Below are 27504 nucleotides of genomic sequence, written 5' to 3' on the forward strand. Positions count from 1 at the left end.
TAATTAGGTTTCACTGCTGCACAAATCTGGTGTACTTGTGAGTGAGGGAGGAAGAAGGGGGTCTGCAGAAACATGATATATCATACCTCCTATTGAGATCATATCCTTTTGAAATATTCAGTTGGATGTGGTAATTCACTTAAGCAGGCCATTGGTGACTGATGCACAAGAATATGAAACCAGATGATTGGAAGCAACATGACTCTTACATGGGAGATCATATTTTGTGGTAGTCCATGTAGTGGTACATGAGTTACCTTTGCTATATCTGGTCAACAAAAACTGTCTGAAACTTTTGTGCCTCAAAGACTGGAAATATCCTGGAAATTGTCTAGACGAAAGCTCTTAGACTTCTCAAATAGACTTTCTTTACTGATCTTAATATTCATTTTTGAAAGCAATAAATGGAATCACAACGTTCATTGTAAGTTTGCCTGCACATCATATCTATTCTTAACTTCACTTGATCCTGATTATAGAGATCATAGTTCTAGATCATAATGAAGATACATGCATTCTTCAAAAGTAACTTCTAGCCAAGATCATGATAAGCATCTATATTCTGTTGAAGCTATTGTACTTATGATGGTCTTTCTGTTGCTTGGTTCTTGCAGGGTGGATGATATTGAATCAAATACATTTGATATTATTTACCTTCTTGACTTCATTGGACCAAAGGGATTTGCCTTTGATATTTGTACCAGAGCAAAACAGTAAGAAAATTTTAAATTGTTTTGTTTACTGCTGTTCCAACTGTGGAAGATTTTAGGAAAAGCAAAAGACAATATTTAAGGCCTTTCTAACAGCTCCATGACTGCAACCAAAAAGGAGGTTTTACTTTTTAGCATGTATGTTTTCTCCAGGAACATGTTCATGTGTGTTGGGTCTCGCCTTTAGGATAATTGCTTGTCCTACTGTCACTTGAGCTAGTGGTAAATTCAAGATGAAGGAACATCTGCAGTGTCTTCCAGTGGCTGTGAGGGTCATAATGTCCTATTTTTGACAACTTTGACACAAGGGAGCCAAGGTATCAGTTGAGAGGTGTGGAAGTATGAGATTTGGAGGTATATTGAGAGTGACAGGTGCCAAATACAAAGCATGGGAGAGTGGATGCATTTTAAACTCTATCTGTGAACGTTATGTGCAAGAACAAGCTTGGAAATTGGCAATTGCTGTTAGTCTTGTGCAATTGTGATGGTAACAAGGACAAAAAAGCTCTTTGGCTGGGCAATAAAAATATGAAACACCTATTATTTGCAACATGAAGCACTTGTTTTGGACAGGTTATTGAAGAATTTCCAGGAAAATATCCAGTGTTTATAATCGCCAACAAGTAGCTGGAAGCTTGTATGGCCAACTAAAGACTGAAGCATCCAATGTCATTTAGCTGCTAGTGCTCTTGTAAGGCAGCTGACCTTTGAGATTCCAGGGGGTTCTTGAAGCAGGTTCCTGGAAGAGTGACTTATGTGGGTGTGACTAGTGCTGCTAACCTTTATTTTGTGGATTCTCTTCATGGGTTTCTCATGATGGTTGTGGAATTCTCGCTCTTGCAAAGCACTATGTATTTTATTGAAAATTGTGCATGCTCTTTGAGTTCTTTCTGTTTGTCAATGTCAACTTATGGTTTTAATTGTTATTGCAATTCTTCATGTTCGATCAGGTAGTTTCTTTTGTTTATGCGTTTCTGCACCGTTTGTTCTGCATCCATCATTGTGCCAACTTTGTTGCTGTAATATAGGCAGCTTGCATATTGAGTATCTTCATGGTTGTGCTGTTTATTTTGGCTGTTTGCACGTTCTGTAAGTTCCATGACTTCTCATCTGAGTGTGCAGTTTTTTGCTATTGGGAATGGTATTCTTTCCTAGTGTAGCATCTTGCATTGACAACTCAAAAAGACTAGAAATTTCTACATGAAGTAGACCTTGGAAATATGTGATCATAGCTTGGCTTTTTTCTGGCTGTGGTTATTGTGAAGAATGTACTCATATGTGTGCATATTTTTTTTACTGCAGGGTTGTAATAATTGATCATCACAAGACAACATTTGAAGACCTTTCAGAAAATGTCGATTGCCCGGTCAATTTGATCAAGACAATGGACATGAACAAGAGTGGCGCAACACTTGCTTTTGATTACTTTACAAAGGAATTACAGTCTGGCTTAGCTTCAAAAGCCAATTACATGTCCGGAGAGGATGAAACCAAGAACAAATCTTTGGTGCCTAAACAAGATCTGCAACGTGTCAAATTGTTGTTCGATTACATTGAAGATGCTGATCTGTGGAAGTGGAATCTTCCAAATAGTAAGGCTTTTAGTAGCGGTCTAAGAGCTCTTAATATTGATTACAATGCAAATTCGAATGCTAGTTTTTTTGATCAGGTTATGCTGTTTACCTTGTTCCAAAACTATTATTTACAAACTTTTCCTATAGGGCCAGTACTAGATTGCTAAAACGACTCCCAAAGTTTGATGTTTCATGCATCTCAATGTACGTTTTCTCTGTGCAGCTTCTTTCAATTAACCCTGAAGATGTCATTAGCAGCAGTGAAAGGCTTTTGTTGTCTAACCAGGCTCAAATTGATACAGCTCTTTGTAAGTCATTTACAATACACTTGGGTGAGGGGAGGTTTGGACAATGTTTGGTAGGTCACCTTCTGCCTTTCTATTATAACTGGCTGCCTTAAATTTTACTTTTAAAAGATATGTTTTATCATCTTATGAGTTAGGAAAGTCATGCTTGATGTATTGGTAGTCGGTCTTTATTGATGACACATGAAGTCCTAGGGCTTTCTATTTAAAGACATTTTGTGTATCCTAGCACATTATAATGATCATGATTGATGTCATAATCGCTCACTTTAGACGCATTCATTCACCTATGCATAATGCATACAAGGGTTTCCAGTATGTTATAAGTATTTTAAATGAAGTTTATTTGGACAATTCAGTGTAAGAAACACTTTGGCATGCGTAGTTGTTTTTGACTTATTGAGAATGTGTCTGAACCATGGTAATATCTTGCAGGCTGTTGAAGATGATAGTATAGCAGACATGAGAAGTGAAGTTGGAAATCAGCTTGCTTCAAAAAGTCTTACTCTTGGCCTTAGGTTGGTTTTCTTTCGATTGCCAATATTTCCATCAACATATACTTTTTAAAATTTGGCTTTACATGTGTCCTTTATGCATCATGTATCCACACAAACTATTTCTGATTTTAACTGTAACATGTTACTTCAGAAATACACATACATGATACAATGGGGTTTATAAAGAGAGTAAAAAACAAATTCAGTAACATTTCAAGAAACCACAATGTTTGTGAGACAAAGTTTAGTTCCAGCGTGGCCAGTTTTAAAATAGGAAAAACGAAAGGAACACAGAAAATAACAAAACATATAGTCAGAGTATTGGAGATCATGCTATGAGGAAAGTGTGCATGTTTGCAATGTGTTTGTATCAAATTTGGAGAGACGGCTGCAGCAGTGAGTAACAGATATACATCAAGCAAAACCTGATAGATGAGAAGTCCTTGAGATAAGGCTAGTTGTTGGTTATAGCTAAAGAAACACTTTTAGGACAACAAAATTGAAGGGAAAAGAGTGTAGGGTTTATAAGATACTTGAACATTACATTGGGTCCCTATTCTTTACTTGGAGAATAAATGTACAATGACTGTATGACTGGAGCAGCTTGTCAATTAAAGTGGACAGCACTCAGCCCGAACACTTGGTCTTGTGCTTAAGGAGTGCTGAACGTAACTGGAGTTGGCCTTGAGATTGTCCTGACCGTGCCAAAGTGACAACTTACAGGCTGATTGTGCAATGGCATGTGCAATTCAAGGAAGGCTGGGCTGCTGCAAAATGAAGCTGTAGACAGCCCAAGCAGTGAACAAACTAGAGAGAACTTGCAGAGAAACAGTGCACGACATTGTAACGATGCATGGCCGCACACTCGGATTGCAAAAAGATAAATACACTTCCAGCAATACATAGCATAGACAGACAATCACCTACTGGAAACTGCTAGATCCAAAATGCAGCAGTATACACACCCGAACAGGAAGTGGGTAAAAGCATGGTGCAGGGTGAACTGGCAGACTAGATCAGTAATTTGGCTGATCTCACCTTGTGTTTTTTGATCAGCAAACAGTGTGGGACTGTTGTGATGCGAAACAACGTACTTAGTGTCCAAACCCAGCACCGGAATTGCAGCAATCAGCAGTTACAGAACTGGGACAGCAAACATGGTTATGAAAGATGCACAGTTGCACATTGAATTAGGCTAACTATCCCCGTTACTTAGTTTATTTTAATAGACATTGTGCGTATACATTCCAAAAATTGATTTATGTTGAAAACAAAATTGTACATTTTTAAAACTAGCTCTAAATATAAAGATAATTGTTATTATTAATGAGGTATTATATGCCAGCTTATGGAAGAAAGACTTGGGAAACCCTCCCAAGACTAGCTTATTAAAACTATGTTTGTAGTATAGAACAACAAAAAGAACTAGCCTAGTGGATAGTCACATGGTAGTTAAGTGCACTTGGGTGATGACACTGTCGAGATAGGTGACCTCCCGGGAAGATTTTCCTATAAGCTAGTGGGAGCTTCTCAAGCACAGCTAACGGCACCAATGAAGCCTTCATAGCCCGTTGCCAAGTATGCCAAGGCCAAGATGCCAAGGTCTATGCCTTGCTCGCCCATATATTTGTAGATTTTTATCTTTGTGCTACAAAAATGAAGCCTCCTCTCTGACGTCATCAAAGACGCTAAAAGAAAACGTTCTCTCTTTATCATCGATGACATCATCGAAAACACTAAAAAGCAAGCGTCCTCTCTTTACTCTTCCCCCCCCCTTACTATATAAAGAGGGGTATAGTGTTACGTAAAAAAGAACACGACATGTGCAAAAGTCTCTCTGCTGTTGACGTGACAAAGCTCTGCTGCAATCTCTCTCTCTCTCTTTTCACACTTACACGGAAGTGTTACTCGAATCCATCAAGCTTCTTCCATGACCCCCAAGAGACGTCAAGATGCTAGCAAGGTCACGTTTAGAGAGCTCTCCAATGCGAGGAAGTGGCCGCTACTGAGATAACTCAACATGAAGCTGAAGCGTAAGCAGAAGTTATCTCGGAAATCATTCAACTCGAAGGACCGGTTATTCCATAACAAATCGAGGTTGCGACCATAAACCGTAATCACGATGAATGTCTAAACGGAGATAATTAGGTTAGTACATAATAAAATGATTATGATTAGCTAGAACTTACTTAAACTTACAAAAGCATGTTAGTATTATCAATTGCTTTTTAGGAAGGAACATCGGAATTGATGGAGGGGATATGTTTTATGGTTATGATTGCTTTTGGATTTGTGAATGATGAATTATGTCTCTTATGATTCTGGGCTTGCACAGTCGGACGAGTTGTGGATTGTGGTGATTTGGGACATTGGGGTCCCCAACCCAATGCTCCCTAAACACTCTGCGGAGTGTAGAAAAACTCACCTACGGATGGGGTTCCTACGCTCTTGAGGAAGGTAGGTGTTTTGTGTGAAAAACCTTACTTGTGGGTGGAGATCCTATACTCTCGAGGGAGGTAGGTGTTTTTGGTTATTGATTACTCGAGCACTTAAGAGGGAAAATGGCCGAGTGATAAGTGTCCCTGCTATGTAGGAAGGCTCCTGAGGCTCATGGAAGCTTAGAGGGGCTCTAAGTTAGTAAATTCTCCGTTGACCACAGATGTGATCGCGGACGGAGCGCGATCACATACAGTCCAATCCTGAGGGATTGGAAGGTCCTATCCTAGGCGGACGGTGTTTTTCTGCGGAAAGATAGTTTTATACCACTTTGCAGAGTGATGGTTTTGAATGTTACTATGAAATAAAATGTCTGATTTTCGAATTGTTTATTATGTGCTAAAGATTGAGTTTAACGAACCTAGTTTAACAGAGTAATAAAAGGAAGCTGATTTTATATGTCCAAACAGTGTGGTAGTATGCTTTGCTAATTAGAAAACTAAGCAAACCCAATCGAGGAAAGTGGGAGGCTTCGATTCTGACGAATGAATGCCTATGGCTGAGTGGACCCGATAAGTTGGATAACTTTCCAACACTAGATAGAGCTGATTAAATTGTGACCCTCCCAATATCAATAGGATTAGTTAACAAGTTTAACGCTATTTTAGGGGACCAAAACTGAGATTTTACCTTATGGGTAGGGGGATTGAGTCACACTCTACTCCGTCTCTCACTCTCTTTGAACCAAGTGCAATGTTAACCTCACTTTTGCCTTTAATTGATTACAAAGTGGTTTTTCTTAGGTGGGTATTTGATGCCAGGAGGCATATTTCACGGTGGATTCCGTGCCATGGTGGATTCCGTGAGGTTTTACGGTGGATTTCGTAAACTTTGTTTACCGAGGCTCGTACACAAAGTGGATTCTTTGTGTGAGAAGTCGATGGAAACGCCTATCTTTTTCGGGCGTTTCGTTAATTTAGTGTGTACATGGGTGATTCCATAGCGGATGATTCCGCAAAATACATATTAAATTAATAAACGTTTATGAGTTTAGAGTGCGCACTTGTGATAAATTAAGGTTAGGATTGATTTCTAACTAATTGATTTATTTATGTAGCTGAAGACTGCTAGGTATTCACTTTTGTCGGTTTAATTGTATTATTTTACTAACGATTGTGAATGCTTCAGTTGATGTGTAGAGATAGCAGCAGTGGCGGAGGAAAGCATTGGAGGATAGCGTGTATTCGAGTTATCACTTATATTTTGATGGGCGCATACCTTAGGCATGGCGCCTATATTTTGTCGCGCCTATTTATTAAGGCGTTGGATATTTATTTATTATTTTTATATGTGCATGGGCGCATGATCATATTTGTATTTGGACATTGTATTGGGTATGCTTGACTCCTTGGACGCCCGTCCATTAGCTTTATTTCTATTTGGCACTAAAGCAAACTCAAAAGCCAAAAGCGTGCTATTTTGTAATTTGGGCTATTATTTGAGCTTGAAGATGATTAATATATAAAATACATGCTTTGTGGAGCGCTCACACAAGGCATGGGGGGAGATTACACCCAATTGGTCTCTTGTTCATGTCGTGCATGCTTTCTACCTTGAGTTTTGTGCAAAAAGTAGAGTTTTTTTGTTCTTGGGGATCTTCCGGCGCTCACTACGCGAGTATACAACATCCGATTTGTGCACTAGTGGTATCAGAGCGAAGCTGAGATCGAGAGCTTCCAATCGCTACCCATCTTGTGCGAAGGCAGAGCTCTTGGAACGATCGAGATCTATAGTCAGTTTCATCGCGAACGGTCGATACGGGTGGATTCCTGGCGGTCAAGAACCTCTGTTTACAGCCTCTGATCACGAAGGACCAGCCTGAGGAAGCGGAGGACCACTCTTACATCTTCTTCAATAAGTCATTTTTCCACAGTGAAGAAGAGAGAGAAGCTTCATATCTAATCTTCAAAGTTTAATCTAAAGCTTAAAACTAAGCTTTTAAAAAACTTAGTATTTCAAATCGTTAAATCGACGGCAACAACGGCATCTTTCCGTGATTTTCGGCGGCCGAAAACGCCCCCCCCTCCCCCTCCTCTAAAATTTGTCGTTAGTTACAGACTAGTTAAAACTTAAGTCCCATAAGCTTTACAAAGGCTTAATCACTTAAGTCCTGCTAGTTGAATTACTCTGCAAGTCCAGCAAGTTTCCACAAGTCATTATAAACTAACTCCAATTACTCCTATAAGGACTGTTCCTGCGTAGAAGCACAGAACTGCAAAGTTGTTTTCTGGAAGACTCTGTTCGCATACGCAGACTTGTTGAACCAGTTTCAGCACACGCACAAGGTCATACGCAGATTTTACGAAGACTTCAAATTCCGCAACTGCAAAAGTCTAAGATCGTGAAAGCCAAACAAAAATCTATAAGTCTTGTATACCTGATTTTGAGCTACGCTCATCCTGCTAATTGGATTTTGAGAATGTGAGGCCTTTTGAATTTTTACAGGATGACGGAACAAAACATGGACGATTTAATGGCTGAAGGCGATCTTCTCGAACCTACGATGGAACAAAAATTGGATTTAATTATGATGTAGCTGGATGAAGAATGAAGAGCCCGACAAGCTTTGCAAGTTCAATTGGCCAATTTGCAACGATCGACTACCGACAAAGATGGACCACAACCCGAAGATCTTGTCCGACGAACCATCGATGCGACTCTCGAAGCTCAATCCATCCACAAGGAAACAAAGATAAGTAAAAGAAATTTCAAATTCCGTACTTTCAATGGAACTCGAGATAGACTGTTCTTGCATTTATTAGTCAGTTTGATGATTACTTTCATGAAGAGGCATACGCTGAAAAAGATAAAATTATTTGTCGAGTATCTCTTTGGTGGACCGTGGTTCGTAAGAGCATAGATTGTCCCACTACCTGGGAGAGTTTCAAAAAGAAGTTTATGCAGAATTTCCTTCCTCCATAATTCCATGAAAAAGCCATAAAGCAATGGGACCTTCTTCAGCAAAGAGATCGTGAGCCTATTTCCCAGTACACCGATGTTTTTGGAATGCCCTACTGCAGCTCAGAATGCTTGAAGACGTACCTGAAGCGACTCACAAGCGCAAGTTTATGTCTGGATTACTTGGACATTACTACGCTGAAGTTAATATGTTCAAGTCTGCAACCCTTGAAGATGCAATTTCTTTGGCTCATGACACTGAAGATAAGATTCGAGGAAGAGACAAGCGTCCACAACAATTTCAAGCAAATGGTAACTATGGTTCCAAGCAATTCAATTTAAATTTTAGAAGTTTCAATTAAAGTCGTTTTCCTTCATTATTTTTTTGTAAGTCTTGGACAAAACCATCTGCTTTGCCATCAAATACCAATCAAAACCCTAAGCCATCCTCACAACCAAATCCTAATATTCCTAGACTTCCTGTCATTGTAAATAATGTATCTAAAGCCAAACCTATAGTGTGTTACAAATACCATCAACTTGGATATCTAGCAGTCAATTGCCAATCGAAAAAGCCACCTGTCCATATCAACTATCTTGAAGCAATGGAAGATGAAAAACATGAAGAAATGCCTGACTTTACGGAAGATGAGGACGACATTGCTACTCCTTCAGATATTTCACCAGGTATTCCAACTCCACATTCTTTGTTGACAATGATGTTTAGTGCATGGAAAAGAAAAGATTATTTTACATGATGATGGTAATACACATGATTTTATTTCTGCAAAGTTAGTGAAAGAATTGAAATTACAAACTGTTCCTACGCATTATCGCATTAAAGCAGCATTCTTAGGCACAAGGTATAATGAAACACAAGAGGTGCATGACTTAGAAATTCAAATTGGTAAATACAGTGAACGTAGAAATTTCTTAGTTGTATCTTTACAGTCCAGTGATATTATCCTAGGTATGCCTTGGTGTCATCAGCATAATCCTGACATAGATTATTTCACGCATTCAATAAAAATTCATTTTCAAGGAAAACACATTACATTGTATGGTATGCGCGCATCCAATAATTTTCCACTGCTTACTCATACTTAAGCTAAACGTGCATTACGTAAAAGTAGTAAATCTTATCTAATTTGGGTGAATGAACTTCAAGCTAAAGTGGGGTATGATGCCAAGATGCATATTTCATGGTGGATTCTGTGAGGTTTTATGGTGGATTCCATAAACTTTGTTTACCGGGGCTCATATACAAAGTGGATTCTTTGTGCAAGAAGTCGATGGGGACGCCTATCCTTTTCGGGCGTTTCGTTAATTTAGTGTGTACATGGGTTATTCCGCAAAATACATATTAAATTAATAAACGTTTATGAGTTTAGAGTGCGCACTTGTGATAAATTAAGGTTAGGATTGATTTCTAACCAATTGATTTATTTATGTAGCTGAAGACTGCTAGATATTCACTTTTGTCGGTTTAATTGTATTATTTTACTAACGATTGTGAATGCTTTAGTTGATGTGTAGAGATAGCAGCAGTGGCGAAGGAAAGCATTGGAGGATAGCGTGTATTCGAGTTATCACTTAAATTTTGATGGGCGCATACCTTAGGCATGGCGTCTATATTTTGTCGTGCCTATTTATTAAGGCGTTGGATATTTATTTATTATTTTTGTATGCACATGGGCGTACGATTATGATATTTGTATTTGGACATTGTATTGGGTATGCTTGACTTCTTGGGCGCCCGCCCATTAGCTTTATTTCTATTTGGCACTAAAGCAAACTCAAAAGCCAAAAGCGTGCTATTTTGTAATTTGGGCTATTATTTGAGCTTGAAGATGATTAATACATAAAATACATGCTTTGTGGAGCGCTCACACAAGACATGGGGGGAGATTACACCCAATTGGTCTCTTGTTCATTTCGTGCATGCTTTCTACCTTGAGTTTTGTACAAAAAGTAGAGTTCTTTTGTTCTTGGGGACCTTCCGGCGCTCACTACGCGAGCATACAACATTCGATCTGTGCACCAGCATTAGATTGCTGTTAGGGATGACTGTCCACGCTTCCCTTGTGAAGTAGAATTGAGATTCCCATGTTCAACTAAGTTCGAGGTTTTCTATGGGGAGATAGGATGGTGATGTGCATAGATATGAATTTCAGTCGACTACTAAGAGGACTCCTCCGGGTCTGTTGGAGGAGGCATTTGATACTAACACACTTTATACTAGCTAGTCAGACAATCAACTCACATTTGTTAGACAAGAAACCTTGTATTTATGAATTAACTTGTCCCACTCTTATACAACTTTCTACACTTTATCTAGACTTTTGTACCATTCAATGTAACTTTCTTAGTCTTTGGCAACTTCTAGCTATACTTTTCATGCTATCAAGGTAGATTTCTTGGCTTACTCTAGGAGTCTCATCAAGCATGGGAAACACAAGCTAATTGGCAGCAATGCATTTATGTAAAGGTGCTAGTTTGGAGTGGAGGAATAGCTAGCATATATCTCTTACCCTAATTGGATGCCTTGGTATCTCAATAAATAAATGGATAACCCAAAAAAAGAGTTTTACCAGCAGCATGTAGAGCAATTGAGGCAGACATAATCACACACACACACACACACACACACATATCTCTTTGTGGAAATATATTGCATTAATAATCAATGCACAAAGTGCTGAATACTATAGCACAGTGCAGCCTACAAAGTTAAAATCACTGACAAAAGGATTGTATTGAGGTCTATCCAATCCTTTAGCGACAAGGCTGTTGAAAATAGATTAGTGCAGAGATCCTTTGAATTATTCTGTCACATAGTTGTTAGGTACAAAAGGTATGATATGGTACGGTACAATATTAGTACGGAAAAAAAATGATGTTAAAAAAAACTATAAATGATAGAACACATGTTTAAAGTGAAAATAACAATGCCATTACAAAATAAGATGAATGCATGAGGTTAAAGGCCAAAATTGGCATATGCTAGGCCCTAACTATCGCGTGCGCAACATGCGTTACAACAACATACATCATAGTACATACATGGATCATAGTGAATACAATGATACAAAAAAGAGAGAGGCTTGTGATGAGGCATCACTATTATTATATTCATCATCATAATTAGAACCATATGAGTGCTCATCAAGAGAGTTTGAAGATGAATCCTTGGCATTGGATGGTGAGACACTCTTATACTCATCCTCACTGATGAGGTTACCATCATCATCAAATGATGGCTCTCTAGGCAATGGCTGTGTAGGCAAGGGGGGATGCCATTATGAGGTATGGTATGAGAGCTACTAGAGTCTCGCCTCACATATGTGTGCAAGCTACTCGAACCACCCCTTTTCAATGTCAGAGGGCGTCGAATGACCATACCCTTTGTTGCCACCTACTTGAAATTCTTGTCTATGAGCATGTTAACTGTGAGTTTCAAGAGTGTTTATTGCCATAAGCTCTCTATAGAGCTTCGCAAAGTTCATCTCCTCATCATAAACCTTTTGATGTACACTTAGAAGAGTGTGGCTTGTCAACTTGAATGTATTAACATTTACCTATACAATGTACATAAGATCGTAAATACTAATTTATAAAGTAGAAAGTTCAAAACAACAAATTAAAAATTGACTTATTATTTTGAATTCATGAATTATAATTTAAATTTTATGGTTAAGTGTTTACCTGCTTTGGACTACCCATGCCCATTATGGCTCTAATCATGTGGAAGTTAGTGTGGCAATAGACTAGCCACTCTAATACTTGTCTGCTAAGTTGATTGCAAATCTTCGTGTGAATGAGAGAATAGACACTTCAATTTCTCTCACATGCACCCGAAGAGCAATCCTAAGCAAAAACTCTCATGGCCAAGGGCTGACAAGTCTCCAGCACGTATTTAAAATATTGCCACCAAAAGAGAGGCTTCAAAAGTGACTCTCTCCTTTGACAAGTGGGAGAAGCAAATGCCACATGTCCTCTTTGATTTGTGTAGCATCCTAGCTTCTCTAGCATTGCATTCATCCATGGGGACTACATGAATTAAATATGCAAGCTGGTCCGAACGAAGCTCTCTATCATCCATGGACATAGATAACTTGTACGATGGATGTACCAATGTTGCAAAACCATGGATCGGCTTATGCATCCATGCCAATCTTTTTTTTGCTATATGTAGAATATATGTATGCTGTGTCTCTATGATCATCGTGCAAGTCCGTGTCTCCACCAAGGCCGCTCTAAAAAAGTGAAGAAGAAGGCCCATGGTGAACCCCTTATAATCACTAATATGCAACACCGTATAAAAGGGAGTAATGACATAATAATTGCACGAACCTTCTGCCAAAATTGCTCATTGAGGCATAAGTGCTACATGGCTTTAGTCTCCTTTGTCTCATGCTCATCCCACTCATTCCATAGAGTGAATACCACTCTTTGTTGTAGGGTGGGCTGCATCTCATAAAGGCACTACAATAACAACCACATGTAAGTAAATTAAGTTGAAGAAGGCCTTTTCAACTCAAGTATGCTATGCATGCGAAGCCCAATCTCCTTCTTACACATTGAACCTTCTGCCAAAATTGCTCATTGAGGCATAAGTGCTACATGGCTTTAGTCTCCTTTGTCTCATGCTCATCCCACTCATTCCATAGAGTGAATACCACTCTTTGTTGTAGGGTGGGCTGCATCTCATAAAGGCACTACAATAACAACCACATGTAAGTAAATTAAGTTGAAGAAGGCCTTTTCAACTCAAGTATGCTATGCATGCGAAGCCCAATCTCCTTCTTACACATTGAGAGAACAAATTAGCTATGGATTGAGGCTTACCTTGAACCTTTTAACATCGCAAGCATCTTAACTTTAGCATGAAGAAGGTAACAACTAATGTAGCTTTGTGGACTACCCTCTTTATCGACTTGAGCTTCATGATGTCCTCCATGAGCAAGTCCAAATAATGATTTCCACATGGAGTCCACACAATCATAGGAAACTTGGCTTTAAGCAAACGGCCCATGTGCTGACAATTAGATGCATTGTTGGTAATGACTTGCACCACATTTGAGGGGCCCATCTACAATCACGAATTACAATGCTCAGAGAGAGAAAGAGAGTTGACTCTTGAGCCTCGAAAGACTCAAGAATTAACTTTTCAGAGAATGGTAGACTTGGGGGGGGAGAGAGAGATGTTAGAATTCGCTAATTCTATGGGTAGTGCCCAATGTTTTAGTTAATTAATTTGCTTCCCAAAGCAATGGATAGGTGTTGCATTAGCATTATCTTGGTGTTTATATAAGGGTGGGCAAAGAAATCTGTTCAAATTTAGAAAATTGCAGTAAGAGCTAGGGATTTTCAGCATTAAGTTGCTGCATTTAATGTGTGGCACGCATCTCAATGCAAATGCAATGGTACAACATTGAATTGCTGTAAATTGTAGATTAGGTGCTATTTTGTGCAGAGCGGGTATGCTTTTTGAGGAGATCGACATCTTTGACAGTTTTTCACTTGCATTTGTATCCTGTGTTGGGATTTTGGTGCTCAATCGATACATTTTACACTTTAGCTTGGAAGTATTTGGTTGTTGAATTTGTGCATTAATTTGTAGCAATGTCAAATTAGGATACCTGGGATCACAACAACATTTTGGGAATCCTCACTTAAGAGGACAAGATAGATGGCACCAACTATCCCCTATGGAGTTTTATGATGCACAATCTATTTGTTGTGAGGCATCTTTGGGATTATGTCATAGGTGATTTGCAGAGATAGGTGAGCTTGCACCTCAGACACCTCAGCGTGGTGCTAGAGAACAACCAACTACTCCTGTTATTGCCCCTTCTCCTCCTAGAGCAAATCAGAGGAGATGGGATTCAAAGGATGCATAGGATTTGCCATTGATTGCCTTGTTAGTTAAGAGAGCTATCACACCTCATATGTGATCATTCATACAAGACCTCTAAAGCAACTTTGGATGTCTTGGAATTCATATTTGTAGCTTATAATGAAGCTAGAATCTCTTACTTCTGGAGAGAACTGGCTAATGCACATATGGATGAGAATGATAGCATGACTAATCGCCTTGCATACTTGCAACACTTGCATGAGCGGCTGTTGAACATTAATGAGGTTATTTTGGATGCAGAAATGGTGAATGCTACTTTGAATTCACTCCTAGAGTCTTATCTTATTTATCTTTGAGTGGGGCAGCAACCCCTTATTTTTGTGGAATTGAAAGGCCTCTTATTACAAGAGGAAGAGACTCGGAGAAATATTGCTATGCGTTTAAGAGATATAGCTATGCTCCCTAAATATAAAGGCAAGGAGAATGACTCCAGTTTGGCTATCCAAGAGACATCCGCCACTCAGTCTTCTGAGGGAATGCTTCAACCAATTTTGTAGAGCAGGAATATGCATTCTTGCCATGCAGTTGTGACACTTCCATGGTCGATAGTGTATTTAATGCTGTTGAAACAAAGCATACTTGGTATTTTGATAGTGGGCATCCACGCATATCACTTCATTGAAGTGTTTGTTTACATCATTGCATTCAGTCCCTGTAGGGAAGCATGCTACATGTGCTAATAAGAGTAGTTATGTTGCTTGCGACATTGGTCCAGTGCTGATCATTGCTTGTAGATGGCTTAGATTTTATGCTTCTAGATATCTTATTTGTGCATGGTATCACTAAGAACCAATTGTCCATTTCAGCTTTCAATAAGCATGGATTTCAGGTCATCTTTGAGGATGACAAGTGTATTGTTAGATATAGAGAGCTTGACTACGCTCTTCGATTGTCAAGTACCTTTTATAAGGGTCTATTTTTATTGGACACACATGAGAGTTCTCATGATGCTTTGGTAGTTAACACTCTTACTCTAACTATGCAAAAGCAAAGCCTTGGCATGCTCACTATGGTTGCATGCGTTTTAGTATCTCATGACTCTTCAGAGGTATTAGATGGTTGATGCTTTGCCTACTTTGGATACTTTACCTTGTGAGGGTTGCATTCTTGGCAAAATGCATAGGTTTGCTTTTAAGAAGGATGGTGCAGTGCATGCTGTCTGAAAATTACTAACTTATATGCTCTAATGTGTGTGGTCCTCTGCAGATGCACTCGGTGGTCACTTGTATTTTGTTACATTTATCGATGACTACTTTAGATACACTTGGGTGTATGGTTTGAAGGCAAAATCGGATTTATTTATTCACTTTAAACACTTAATTGCAAAATTGGAAGTAGAAATAGGTTTGAAGGTGAAACTAGCCTTGCTTCTTGGAAAGAGTGGTAATTTCCTGATTAAACACTTCATTACAACAACTAATAAATGAGCATAAATTGAAATAGGGACACATTACCTTATCAATCTTGGATAACAGACACCTGGTTGGCCACAAAAGTATCGCCTCTTTGAGTATTTCTTTAACTTTAGTTGCTGGTAGATTGAGTGCAAGCCGAGATTCCAGAATCTTCTTTGCTGATCCAAAAGCCCCTTGTTGTACATACAATTAACAAGCAATTTGAGCCAATTGGCCCTTGATTTTTATCCATGAACTGCACAAATGGAACCACCAATTGGCCAAATGCTAATCCAATTTACAATGGATGGCTTGGTATTTGAAATCCTTGCAATTCCATGAATTTCAGATGTTGATTTTAGTATACGGTGCCTTTTTTTTTATTGACATGGGTCTCAAGGTGGCTGCTTAACCCTAATTTTTGTAGATATTTAGGGTTTATAGTAGAGATCTCTTTGCTCTCCACCAAATTTGGCTGAGATCTGCTCGAAATGGCTGAGAAATGTTGAGATCTCTTGAGAATGGATTGAAGAAGGTGAGAGAAAGCCAAGATGAGAGAGAAATCTGATTTTCTTTGTGGGAAAACCCTAGAATCTGCCTACTGTCTGCTCGAACGTGCATTTAATGCAGTCACGTATTGCCAGGCACCTCCAAAATGCTGTCACCTGATTAACAATGCTGTTACCAGCCCTGGAAGGTGTCTCCCTACTGTCCTCTACCTGTTGAGGCTTCCAGATGGCTGTCTTCTACAATAAATTGCTATTCTCTGATAAAAAAATGAATCAGTAGCTCTCTCTCTAGGCTGTACACTTACTGAATGGTTGAGACCCAGCCCCTAAAAACGTTTTTTGAGTTTGCATGGGCATTTTTGTCAAGTGGCAGCCTTCTTAATCCATTTTTCAGCATTATTCCACCCTTTAATTAAATTTTATAATTAAATAATCTTGAAAATTAATTTAAGCCCTTTTGGCCTTGTTCAAAATTAAATGTGTCCATCCATAATTAAATTGGCATTTGGAGTGATCCCCAATCTCTATTGATCTTTAGACTGGCATTAACTAATTAATTAATCCTAGTTCCTAGTGTCACCACACTGACACTTATTGGCTAAACAACTGTCCTAGGGTCAAAGTGACACCAATCGACCACCAAAACCCAATTGGCATAACTTATCACAACTTTTGCCTTTAACACCCATTGCATCCTCAAGGTCCTTGGCGTGTTACCATGAGATAACTATCATGTGCATCACATGTGCTTAAACAACCTTGCACATTTGATTAATAGCTTAATCAAATGTTATCAGCAAGATTAAAGCATCTCAAAATTTCACATCCCCATGACAAGGCTCCCCCTTGAAATTCCTGTAATCATCCTCGATTGCACTGCATTTTGCCAAAGAAAAAGCATACTGCACTTGAATTTCCATAAGGCATCACAATCACAGCATTGGCCATTGTTGCCTAACCATGCTATATGCTCCAAACCTTGCTGGAAATTTCTAGCTAGCATAAACAGTAGATAATACTGAGAAACAGTCCAAAATTGTCGTTAAAATCCATTGGATGCATCCATAACTCATGTTTCTCAATTGTTTTAACTTCACAACCATAGTAAAGTATATTCTTAGCATAAACCATGGCTGAAACTATCAATGGCATTTACTAATATGCTGTTGTCATGGAACCAGTTGTAAACCATTGAAAATTGAGCATAAACTGATCGCTTGCTGATCTAAGAACTGATCAGCAAGCTGCTGCAAATGTGACCCTGAATTGAGCATAAACTGATCGCTTGCTGATATGAGAACTGATCACAAACTACTGCAAATGTGACCCTAAACTAATCACAAACTAATTGCAAAAACTGATTAGTAACTAACGCAAAAATTGATTCCAAAAGTGACCATAGAAGGTTCTCAAACTCATAAAAAACTGAGCTGAAATTGATTAGAGTTTGATCTAAAAATTGAGGCAGAAGTTCATGGAAAATTGATCATGAATTGATCCAAAACTGATGGTAAAGTATAGTCTTAGAGCCGCAATAGTGACTAGTACATTGAGTAGTGACCCCATGGCAGATATACTGTCAGTACAGTACCTTGAATGCATGTTGAATACATATGAGATCCACTACATACGAGAGCTGTCCACAATTGGAAGAATGGAAGTGCTACCTCTCCCTTGAGCATCAACAATACTTCGGATTCCTGTTCTATTGAACCTGACTGAGCCAAATTGAAGTTGGATCTAATTAAAAGGCATTTAGATAAAGCTACAACAATTGAGGATGGTTTGCCAAGTCATCTCCTTTCATCCATTTTGCATCCATTGGTGAAGAATTCTGAAACTTCACCAAATATCTTCTGAAAACTTTATTTTTAATATTTCTTTCCTTATGTGCCAAGATCTGCTCAAGTACCAAAATTTCATTGAGCTCCTTAACCTTAGGTTGAATTTTAGTAGATCTTTGGTACATCACTATGAAAAGACCTCAATAAATAGACATAAAAGGCATTGTGTATTTGCCACCAATGTGGAGGTAATTTCAGTTGATATACCACATTGCTGATCTTTTCCAATGCTTGAAAGGGCCCGTAGTATCTCATACTCAACTTTGGATACAATCTCACTCTTCCTTTCATATTTTTCAGTGTTGTCTTTTGAAAACACAACACTACATAAGTACCCTGCGCAAACTACAAAGCATATTTATGGTGATTAGTTGTCTTCTTTTGCTTTTCTTGTGATCTTTGAAGTGTATATTTTATTTTTGCATAGGTTACATCTAAGTTTTCTACATAACGATCAGTCTCAAAGATGTTATCCTTAGTCTATAAGATAGGTGGTACCTTTTTGCCACCCTCAACTACCTCAAATGGAGCTTTGCCAGTGGAACTATGCACTGTGTTGTTGTAAGCAAACTCAACCAATGACAAATACTGCTTCCATTGTGTTTGTTGGGATAAAGGTCCGTTTGACCTCCGTGTATAGTACATACACACTATTCAGTTGTACATGTGAATGCACTCTTAATATGCTCTAAGTATAACTACATTTTATTATTTGTGTACCAATACATTGTTGGTACACTCAAATCTAATCGTACTTTCACTCTCCCTCTCTGACTCAAGTCGTCACTCTCACTCTCACTTCTCGAACTGGTGCACATTCCAAGTTGAGCTCCAACAATTGGTATCAGAGACTTGGTTTTCCAAGCTTCCTGAGACCAAGGCGCAGGCAGCTCGAGTCACAAGGTCTGTTCAGCACAAGTTGTGTTGAAGTCCCAACAGGAGTGTGACCAAGCGATAGGTGGGCAGCTGATGTGACGCACTTCAAACGTGCGACATGACCAGGTGTGCAGGCGACGGGGCAGCAGGCGGGGGCGACAGTCAAGTCGCAGTTGACGGGTCTGCGATCAGCACCCAGCAGGGGAGCTTTCCTGCAGACGGTGTGTGGTTGATATAGATGATAGTGAGTGGTGGGTAGCCCACGCGACGAAGTGGGCAGCTGTCAGGTGCCCAACAGATGTATGTGGTGGATGGGCCATCAGACGTGACGGGGCAGGGTCAACGGACCTCCCTTTCATTCCGTCATTCTTTTAAAAAATCAAAAACCTTATTTTCTTCCAAATCCCCTTTTTTGAAATTCCTTCCTCTTGACGGGGGTTCACGTGTGGTAGCACAGGTTCCAGATCTGTACAAATTTGAGTCCGAAAATTTTGGGCTTTTACTAGATCTAATCTGTCTTTGCTTGGCAGAGACATTCAGGTCAAAAATTGCAGACATTGCGTGTTGTGACCTCAATTAAATTGGGGATTTTGCCAAATTTGTCAGAATTTCACTCTTTTGGGTAAAATTTCTTGACATTGGATCCTAGAAAATTGGGGCTTTTCATGTATTGTTAAAATTTTTCTAAGCTGGGTCAGGTTGGTTGACATTTATGCACTTTTGGACTTGAAATTTTGGGGCTTTGTGCAGAATTTGGTAAATTTCTGCATTTTTTGCCTGCGTGGTGGTTGGTTCATGTACAAACAACAGAGATTTATTAGTATTTGAGCAAGAACAACAATGTGTTTGTTGCTTCAGTTTGTGTTTCTATAGTTCAGGGGCATTTACTCTTGTGGTCGTGATAAAATGGTTGTAACTTCTTCAAGTTCAGACATCAAGAGTTTGATGGAAATCAAACGGTTTTATGGTCATGGCTTTGACCTTTGGAAAAACCGTATGCAAGGCATTTTGTTCCTAAAGGATTGTGAGGATGCTTTGCAGGAAGATAAACCGCACAAATGTTTGATGCAGATTGGGTTAGAGTAAACAAAAAGGCTGCGACTTACATTAAGATGGGTGCCGCTAATGATATCTTGATAGACATTAAGGGTTTAGATACATGTTATGCAATATGGGAGAAGCTGAAAACTACCTATGAGATCACCACACCTATTAATCAAGTGCATTTAATGCGCAAGTTGGTGAATATGCTACTGCATGAGTCAAAGCTGGTAGCTGAGCACTTGAGTGCATTTACAGGCATTTTAAATCAGCTCAAGGATACAAATTTGGACTTTTATGATAAGTTGAGGGCAATCTTTTTGATCATGACATTGCTAGACTCTTAGGAGACCTTGGTGGTTTCTCTCAGCAATAACCCCAATCTCTTATATGATGGGGTAAGGGGTTCAATCTTGAATGAAGAAATTAGACGTATGTCTAGTGGAGAAGGTAGCAATTCAGCTTATAATGTAAGACGTAGGGCTGAAAAGAAAAATGCAAATGCAAGACAGAGAAACTGAAGCAAAAGCAAAGGAAAGGAAAAGAGTGACATTACTTGCTATCATTGTGGTCGGAAGGGCCACAAGAAACCTGATTGCAGGTATTACAAGAAGAAACAAGAGAGAAAGAAAAATGCAGGAGACAAAAAGGAGGATAAGATAGATGCATGTGAGGTAGCCAAAGGCAAGGAAAAGGCCAATGTGGCCTCTAGTGTGATCATAGAGGAGCTTTCGGATACAGAGGCTGATGTATTATGTGCAGTTGATTATGATGTCCTTGTATGTCATATGTAGGATATGCAGATTACCAAGGCTGATGTGATTGATGCACTTTTGTCAGTTGATGATGGTGTTACTCAGACTTGGATTGTAGAATCTGGTGCCTCTTTCCATGTAACTCCTTGCTTGGAGTGTTTTGCTATGTTCAATGTAGGCAGTTATGGAAAGGTGTATCTTGGAAATAACCATGCTTGCAAAATTGATGGGATTGACATTGTATACTTGTCTTTAGACAATGGGCAAGATCTTGTGTTGAAAGATGTCAGATATGTCCCTGGCATTAAAAGGAGTTTACTATCTGTTGGTCAGCTTGACTTGCATGGTTACACTACATTGTTCGGTGGTGGATTGTGGAAAGTGAAAAAGGATTCCATGCTAATTGTAAAAGGAACCAAGAAGGGCACTTTGTATTGTTTGCAGTGTAAAGCCTTGAATGGCAAGTTTCTTGCAGTTACTGAAATTGGCAGTCACTTGGAATTATGGCATAAGAGATTAGGCCATATGAGCCAGAAAGGACTTGATGTCCTTACCTCTTTGAAGAGGGTTGATGGAAAAGGCTCTAAACTTGACTTTTGTAATGAGTGTTAGTTTGGAAAGCAAATAAAAAATTCATTTTACTCTGGTGTCTCTTGTAAGTCCAATGTCTTGCATTTTGATGTTTGTAGTATGCTCATGAAATTGTTGGATGGTGTTGCATATTTTATCTCCTTTATTGATGATTGTTCAAAAAAGATTTGGGTATACCTATTGAAAAAGAAAAGTGAAGTGTTTGCTGTTTTTAAAACTTTTCATGCATTTGTGACCACTGAGACAAGTAGAAAGTTGAAATGCTTGAGAACTGATAATGGGGGTGAGTTCACATCTACTAAATTCAAGTCCTTTTGTGACTTGCATGGTATTAAGAGGGAGCTTACAAGTCCTTACAGCCCTTCTTCAAATGGGGTGACTAAAAGATATAATAGGACTTTATGTGAAAGAGTGCGGTGCATGTTGTCCATTGCTAATCTTTCTCATGAATTTTGGGGAGAGACTCAAAACCGCGATTCAAATTTGCAACCGCTCTCCAAATAGGTCCTTAAATAATGGTATCCCTGAGGAGGTTTGGTCTGGCAAATCGGCCTTATATGACCATTTATGCATATTTGGCTGTGATGCTTTTGTGCATGTTAGAGATGAGTTGAGGAACAAACTTGACCCAAAATCCACTAAAGGCATCTTCATGGGCTATGGTGACGAGGGTGAATTTGGCTACAGAGTGTGGTTACCTCAGTCCAAGAAAATTATTCGTAGCCGTAATGTTGTGTTTAATGAGACAAAATTGCTGAAAGATACTTTAGCCTCTAATGAAGATATGAAAAAGGTCAAATTTCAGAATTTGCAGTCACCTATTACTTCAGAAAATGGCCTCATGGTGTTGTACCACAGGTTGAAACTGATGATCAGCTGGTTATTTTTGAGCCAGATGATGATGGACAGCAAATAGGAGCACAAGGAGGTCATGGATAACAAGATAGACTTGTTGATTATGAAAATGTAGGTGTTGTTAATGAAAGTGAAGGTGCTGTACAGCATGAACAGCATGCTGAAAATGGCTTACAACAGTCAATAAATGCTGAAAATAATATACCTCCAGATGTAGACCCAATTCTTAAAAATGTTGATCATTGGGTACGTAGGTCTACATGCGTAAGAAGGCAACCACATAGGTTTGACCCCTCCTTGCATTTTGTGGTGGTTACAGATGAGGGTGAGCCTCTTACATACAAAGAGACCAAGTCATGCGAATTCAGTAGTAAGTGGGAGCTAGCTATGCACGAAGAGATTAAATCTCTATATGCAAATGATACTTGGGATCTTGTGTCGTTGCCCAGAGGAAGGAAGCCTCGTCCAAACAAATGGGTTTACAAAGTAAAGACAGTTATGGAAAACCCGAGTATAAGGCAAGATTGGTTGCTGAAGGGTATGCACAGAAGGAAGGGATTGAGGGCTTTGTAGTTCCTGGAAAAGAGCAGATGGTGTGTAAACTAAACCACAGCCTATATGGGCTGAAGCAAGCACCACGATAGTGGTACAAAAAGTTTGACACTTTTATGCTATCTCATGGGTTTACACGCAGCCATGCAGATCATTGCTTGTACATGAAAAAGGATACGGATGGCAGCCTCATTATAATTATTTTGTATGTGGATGATATGTTGCTAGCTGGGAAAAAAAAGACTAGCTTGGATACTCTAAAAAATCAGCTGAAATCAACTTTCTCCATGAAAGATTTGGGAAATGCAGAGCATATTTTGGGCATGGGGATTCGCAAAGATAGAATGTAGAAATTGTTGTTTTTATCTCAAGAAAAGTACATTGAAAAGGTACTGGACAGATTTAACATGGCTGAAGCTAAGCCTTTTGGGGTACCTTACCTTCTTATCTTAAGCTTAGTAAAGCCAATAGCCCAAATGATGACGTGGAAGCAAATGCTATGAAGGGAGTCCCTTATGCATCAGCTTGTGGCTCTCTTATGTATGCTATGGTTGCTACTCATCTAGACATTGCTCATGCAGTGGGAGTTGTTAGCAAGTTTATGTCAAATCCTGGCAAAACACATTGAGAGGCTGTTAAGTATATTCTTCGATACCTAGAGAGTATACAAAGAAAGTGTATTTGCTATGGGCAGGTTGCACTTAGTTTGCAGGATTATTGTAATGTAGACATGGCAGGTGACTTGGATACTCGTAGGTCCACTAGTGGGTATGTCTTTACAGTTGCTGGTGGGGCCGTTTCTTGGTATTCCAGGCTGCAGAACATTGTCCCACTGAGTACTATTAAAGCTGAATACGCATCAGCTATTGAAGCTTCTTAGGAAGCTATATGGTTGAGCAGACTTGTAGAGGATCTCAGTATGTCTATGGATACTGCAGTTTTGGGATGTGATAGCTAGAGTGCTGTGTATTTGGCTAAGAATGTCATGCATCATTGACGTACAAAGCATATAGATGTGCGATATCATTTTATTAGACAGATTCTGGAAGATGGTCTAATCACATTGACCAAGATTAAAGTACAAGACAACCTTGCAGATGTTCTCACTAAAAGTCTAAGCAAAGCTCAACATGAGCATTGCATACGACTAGTAGGAGTTGGTTAGAGGTTGACTTCAGACCTTTAAGTGGGAGGTTGTTGAAATAAAGGCCCGTTTGACCTCCGTGTATAGTACACACACACTATTTAGTTGTACATGTGAATGCACCCTTAATATGCCCCAAGTATAAATACACTTTATTCTTTGTGTAGACGAGTTTGTTATGAGCTGAGTTGAGCTGAGAGTGCAGATGAGAAGAGTTGAGAGCAGTAGAGAGTGAGCACGACACTTGATGTTCGGTACAATGACTTGTGTATAACATTTTTAGGTTTTGAATATATATAAAGTACAAAGTATAAGGGTGTATTTACATCCGAACACAATAAAAGGCACGGTGACCCTTTATTTTCAACAACCTCCCACCTAAAGGCAACGTGCCTAAAGGTAGAGGAAAGAATCAACTAAGTCTATGTATATACAAAGCTGAAAGACACATATACTATCCAACCCCTATCATCTGGCGACAATGAGCAAACCGCTCGGTTCGATGTAACGTGCCCGTCTATCGGCTGTCCAAGCACGTTTTAGCGGTTCATTGAGAAACGAATCTAAGTGTCGCCGCTCGGCACTCCCATGGAATATTCCGGGGTTTGTCGCCTAGGGTTTTCCGAGTCCGCCTCGCAACGGAACGTTCGCGGCTGGACCCACTAGGATCGACCTGAAATGTGGGTTCCTGGTGGTCAAGGTCTCCTGACAGCATTCTAGCGTCGAGTCCTGTACATCCTACTTTACGCAGAGATACCCAAGCCGAGACAGATCCTCCCGCACTTGGTTCAAAGAGAATGGGAAACGAGAGGGATGCGCCGCTCCACCTCTCTGTCCGTAGGGCATAGTCCTATTCCGGTCCCCTAAAATGGCATGAATCAGGTTCTGACTTAACAATACCTAAGGATCGAACGACGATAAAACCTTGAGAGAAGCCTCCCAATTCTCTGGGACCACCCTGCCGTAGGACGGACCCATCAGGAGTTCTGCCCACCCGCTTTCCTTGATAGTTTTAGTTTTCTAACTAGGTCTTATCACATTTATGTGTGGCATTCACAATCAGTTTTCTTAATTAGGCCTTTTAGGGAACAAGGTTTGTTTGTGTAATTTACAGCACAAACACGAATACAGAGCAAATAATCCTTTTGACAACAAGTCTTAACTTATTTTCTAGTTAATCTTTGTCTCTTACCCATACAGGAGGATTATGTATCCCTTCTGTTCAATAGAAGTATCTGGTCCAAATCACATGGCACCATAATTTCCATCCAGTATCTAGAATAGGATCTTCCAACGCCCTAGACGTTGGGCTCATGCCAGTCTTCAACTTCGTTCTGGACTAGGCAAAGGGTGTCCAGAGCTCCACTGAACCCAGGCGATCTAGGAGTGAGACACAACTTCGGTGGTTGGTCTTTTCACCACTCGACCTTCGGCCCGTGAATCGAGCAGTGTCCTCTCGGGTTGAAATGCGGTGTGACCTTGGAGATGATTCACCCGCGCATAATATCCTTCCTTAATTAATCCAATCAAGGATCAAGCACAATCAAGGCAAGCTGCTTGGTATCATCATCCAAGAAAACATTCCTTTATTTCCCATGGCAACTTGTAATCACGGATGCTTACCATGCATTTACCATCAAGCACAAGCACTTGGAATAATCATCCAAATCACTTTCCAACAATTAGTTTATTGCAAAGACATTTAAGATGATGTTAGATCAATCAACAGAAAAATATTATTCTTTTTCAACATTGCAGGAATAGTCGCGATAACCTTTCATCGCATATTCGCTCTCCCCTCTTGGGATGAGAAGGGGTTCCATGTAAAATTTACTTAACACACCCTTCTTTCGACTAAGGCATATGTTAAGGTTTTAAACATTGTATAAGACATAAGTTCTATTAATCACTTATATTAATCGATAACCCCGCCTTTTTTCCAACAAGTACAAATGCATCAGTCTTTCCTTAGACTTAAGGTTTTTTAACCCTTGAGCTCTTCGCTTGCCCTAGAGTTGTTGTTGCATCTAGCCCAACCCCGAATATGATTGATAAACATAGTAGCTATTGGACAGATCTCACGGCATCCTAATTTTTATCCTTATGATCGTTATTTGTGTTTATTTCCTCTAGGATAGATTACTTACCATGCGATCTGTCAAGCGTGTAAGCCCAACATGCTTTCAGTGGGGTAAAAAACTTATCTATTATTTTCCAAAAAAGGAGAGACGACAATACCTTGGAGTCTTATATGCTATTTATGCTACGTACGAATTTGTCGCATAGCAACTAGATGCGATTTGCTTCTCTTGATGTAAGTACTTCGCAAACTCCACCTTTCGAATGTTTGCGATGAATTTTTCATTTTCAATAAACCATTCTCGTGTGGGTTTAATGCATCTTATGCGTGCATCAAAATAGGCGTCCATCAACCAGGAAATACGTTACTTAGGACCGGTGCCGCAGTCCAATTGGTAGTGATGCCCTTGTCTGAGGCTTCGTTGCTTGTCGTGAGGTTGCCAACTGCGCGTGACACTTTCCGCATGGGGGCCATTCTCGATCTTCGTCTCCCTCGGGCGCAAGTCACACAAGACTTCCACACCTTGTACTGGATTAGTGGGGCCAATTGGGGAGTGAAATAAGCTTGCGATTGAAGGATAATCTCGCAGAAACGGGGTATGGGTTTGCGGGCAATAGGAGAAAAAGATGCGTGTGGTCACCCTCTTAGGAGGGAAAGGGGAGAATCTTCAAGGACTCTCTCACTCTCTCTCTCTCTCCCTCACTCTCTCTCTCTCTCTCTCTTCTTCTTCTTCATCTTTTTCTTCTCTCTTTTTTTACTCTCTTTCTCCCTCTCTCTCTCTCTCTCTTCCTCTTCTTCTTCTTTTTCTTCTTTTTCTTCACCTCTCTCTTCTCACCTCTCTTCTTTCTTTCTTTCTCTCTCTTCTCTCTCCCCCTTGTTGAGCCAAAATATACATTACTTGTTGATTAGCCTCTTAAACAGCCCCAAAACACATTGAAAAATGCTCTTTTAGAGTAAAACCTTTAACGAGGAGCTGTTCGAGAGAGTTCAGTGAAAACCCTAAAACGGGGAGCGGTTCGAGAGAGTTCAGTGGAAACTCTAATTTTTGGGCCACCCTTCCACATCTATAAATAGACAGGCTGTCCCCATTCAGCCTCATTTCGTCTGTGTAGGTTTCACACTCTCCAGTGCAGATTTTAGCCATCGGTCTACCTCCACGTGGCTGTCCAGCTCTCACGATTGCTGCCACCTCTCTCTCTAGCCTCTCAGTGCCCTGGCCCCTTCTTCCGCTATCGCCCACTGTCAGGCGCCATCTCCCAGGTTGCGTTTGGCCTCCAGCTGCTATCGACAGCATCTCCAACATTAGGCGACATCCTACAGTCTACGTTTGCATCCTTATGGAGCTGGGTGATGTCATCTCCCCACTTTGTAGCCGTCGCCTCTATCTCTGGAAGTTCTTGGTGTCAAAGTTTTTTAATTTTCTCTCTCTTCACTCTTCGACTGGTGGTCACAGACTTGGAATC

At 39.8% G+C, this 27504-nt stretch overlaps 1 protein-coding gene across 4 annotated transcripts in view; it reads left to right on the top strand.

The window, feature by feature from the left end:
- Positions 1–570: 570 nt before the first annotated feature.
- LOC148037150 (uncharacterized) overlaps positions 571–27504 on the top strand; it is a 55332-nt gene continuing 28398 nt past the window's right edge. Inside the window, exons 1-7 of one of the 4 annotated variants that reach the window (XR_015690590.1) lie at positions 571–713; positions 2013–2379; positions 2508–2642; positions 3025–3107; positions 8028–8792; positions 9036–9167; positions 10017–10259. Coding sequence is in view for 1 of the 4 variants with exons in the window: in XM_087676085.1 (XP_087532211.1) it covers positions 583–713; positions 2013–2379; positions 2508–2642; positions 3025–3107 (716 nt within the window). In the remaining 3 variants the exon portion in view is untranslated. Of the gene's footprint in view, positions 714–2012; positions 2380–2507; positions 2643–3024; positions 3108–8027; positions 8793–9032; positions 9168–10016; positions 10260–27504 lie in introns of those variants that run through there. The other 3 variants (XR_015690588.1, XR_015690589.1, XM_087676085.1) reach the window with 3 other exon arrangements.

Source organism: Lygodium microphyllum, chromosome 4 (assembly GCF_053477565.2).
Source record: "Lygodium microphyllum isolate KBCC chromosome 4, Lygodium_microphyllum_v1.1.10, whole genome shotgun sequence".
NCBI lineage: Eukaryota > Viridiplantae > Streptophyta > Polypodiopsida > Schizaeales > Lygodiaceae > Lygodium > Lygodium microphyllum.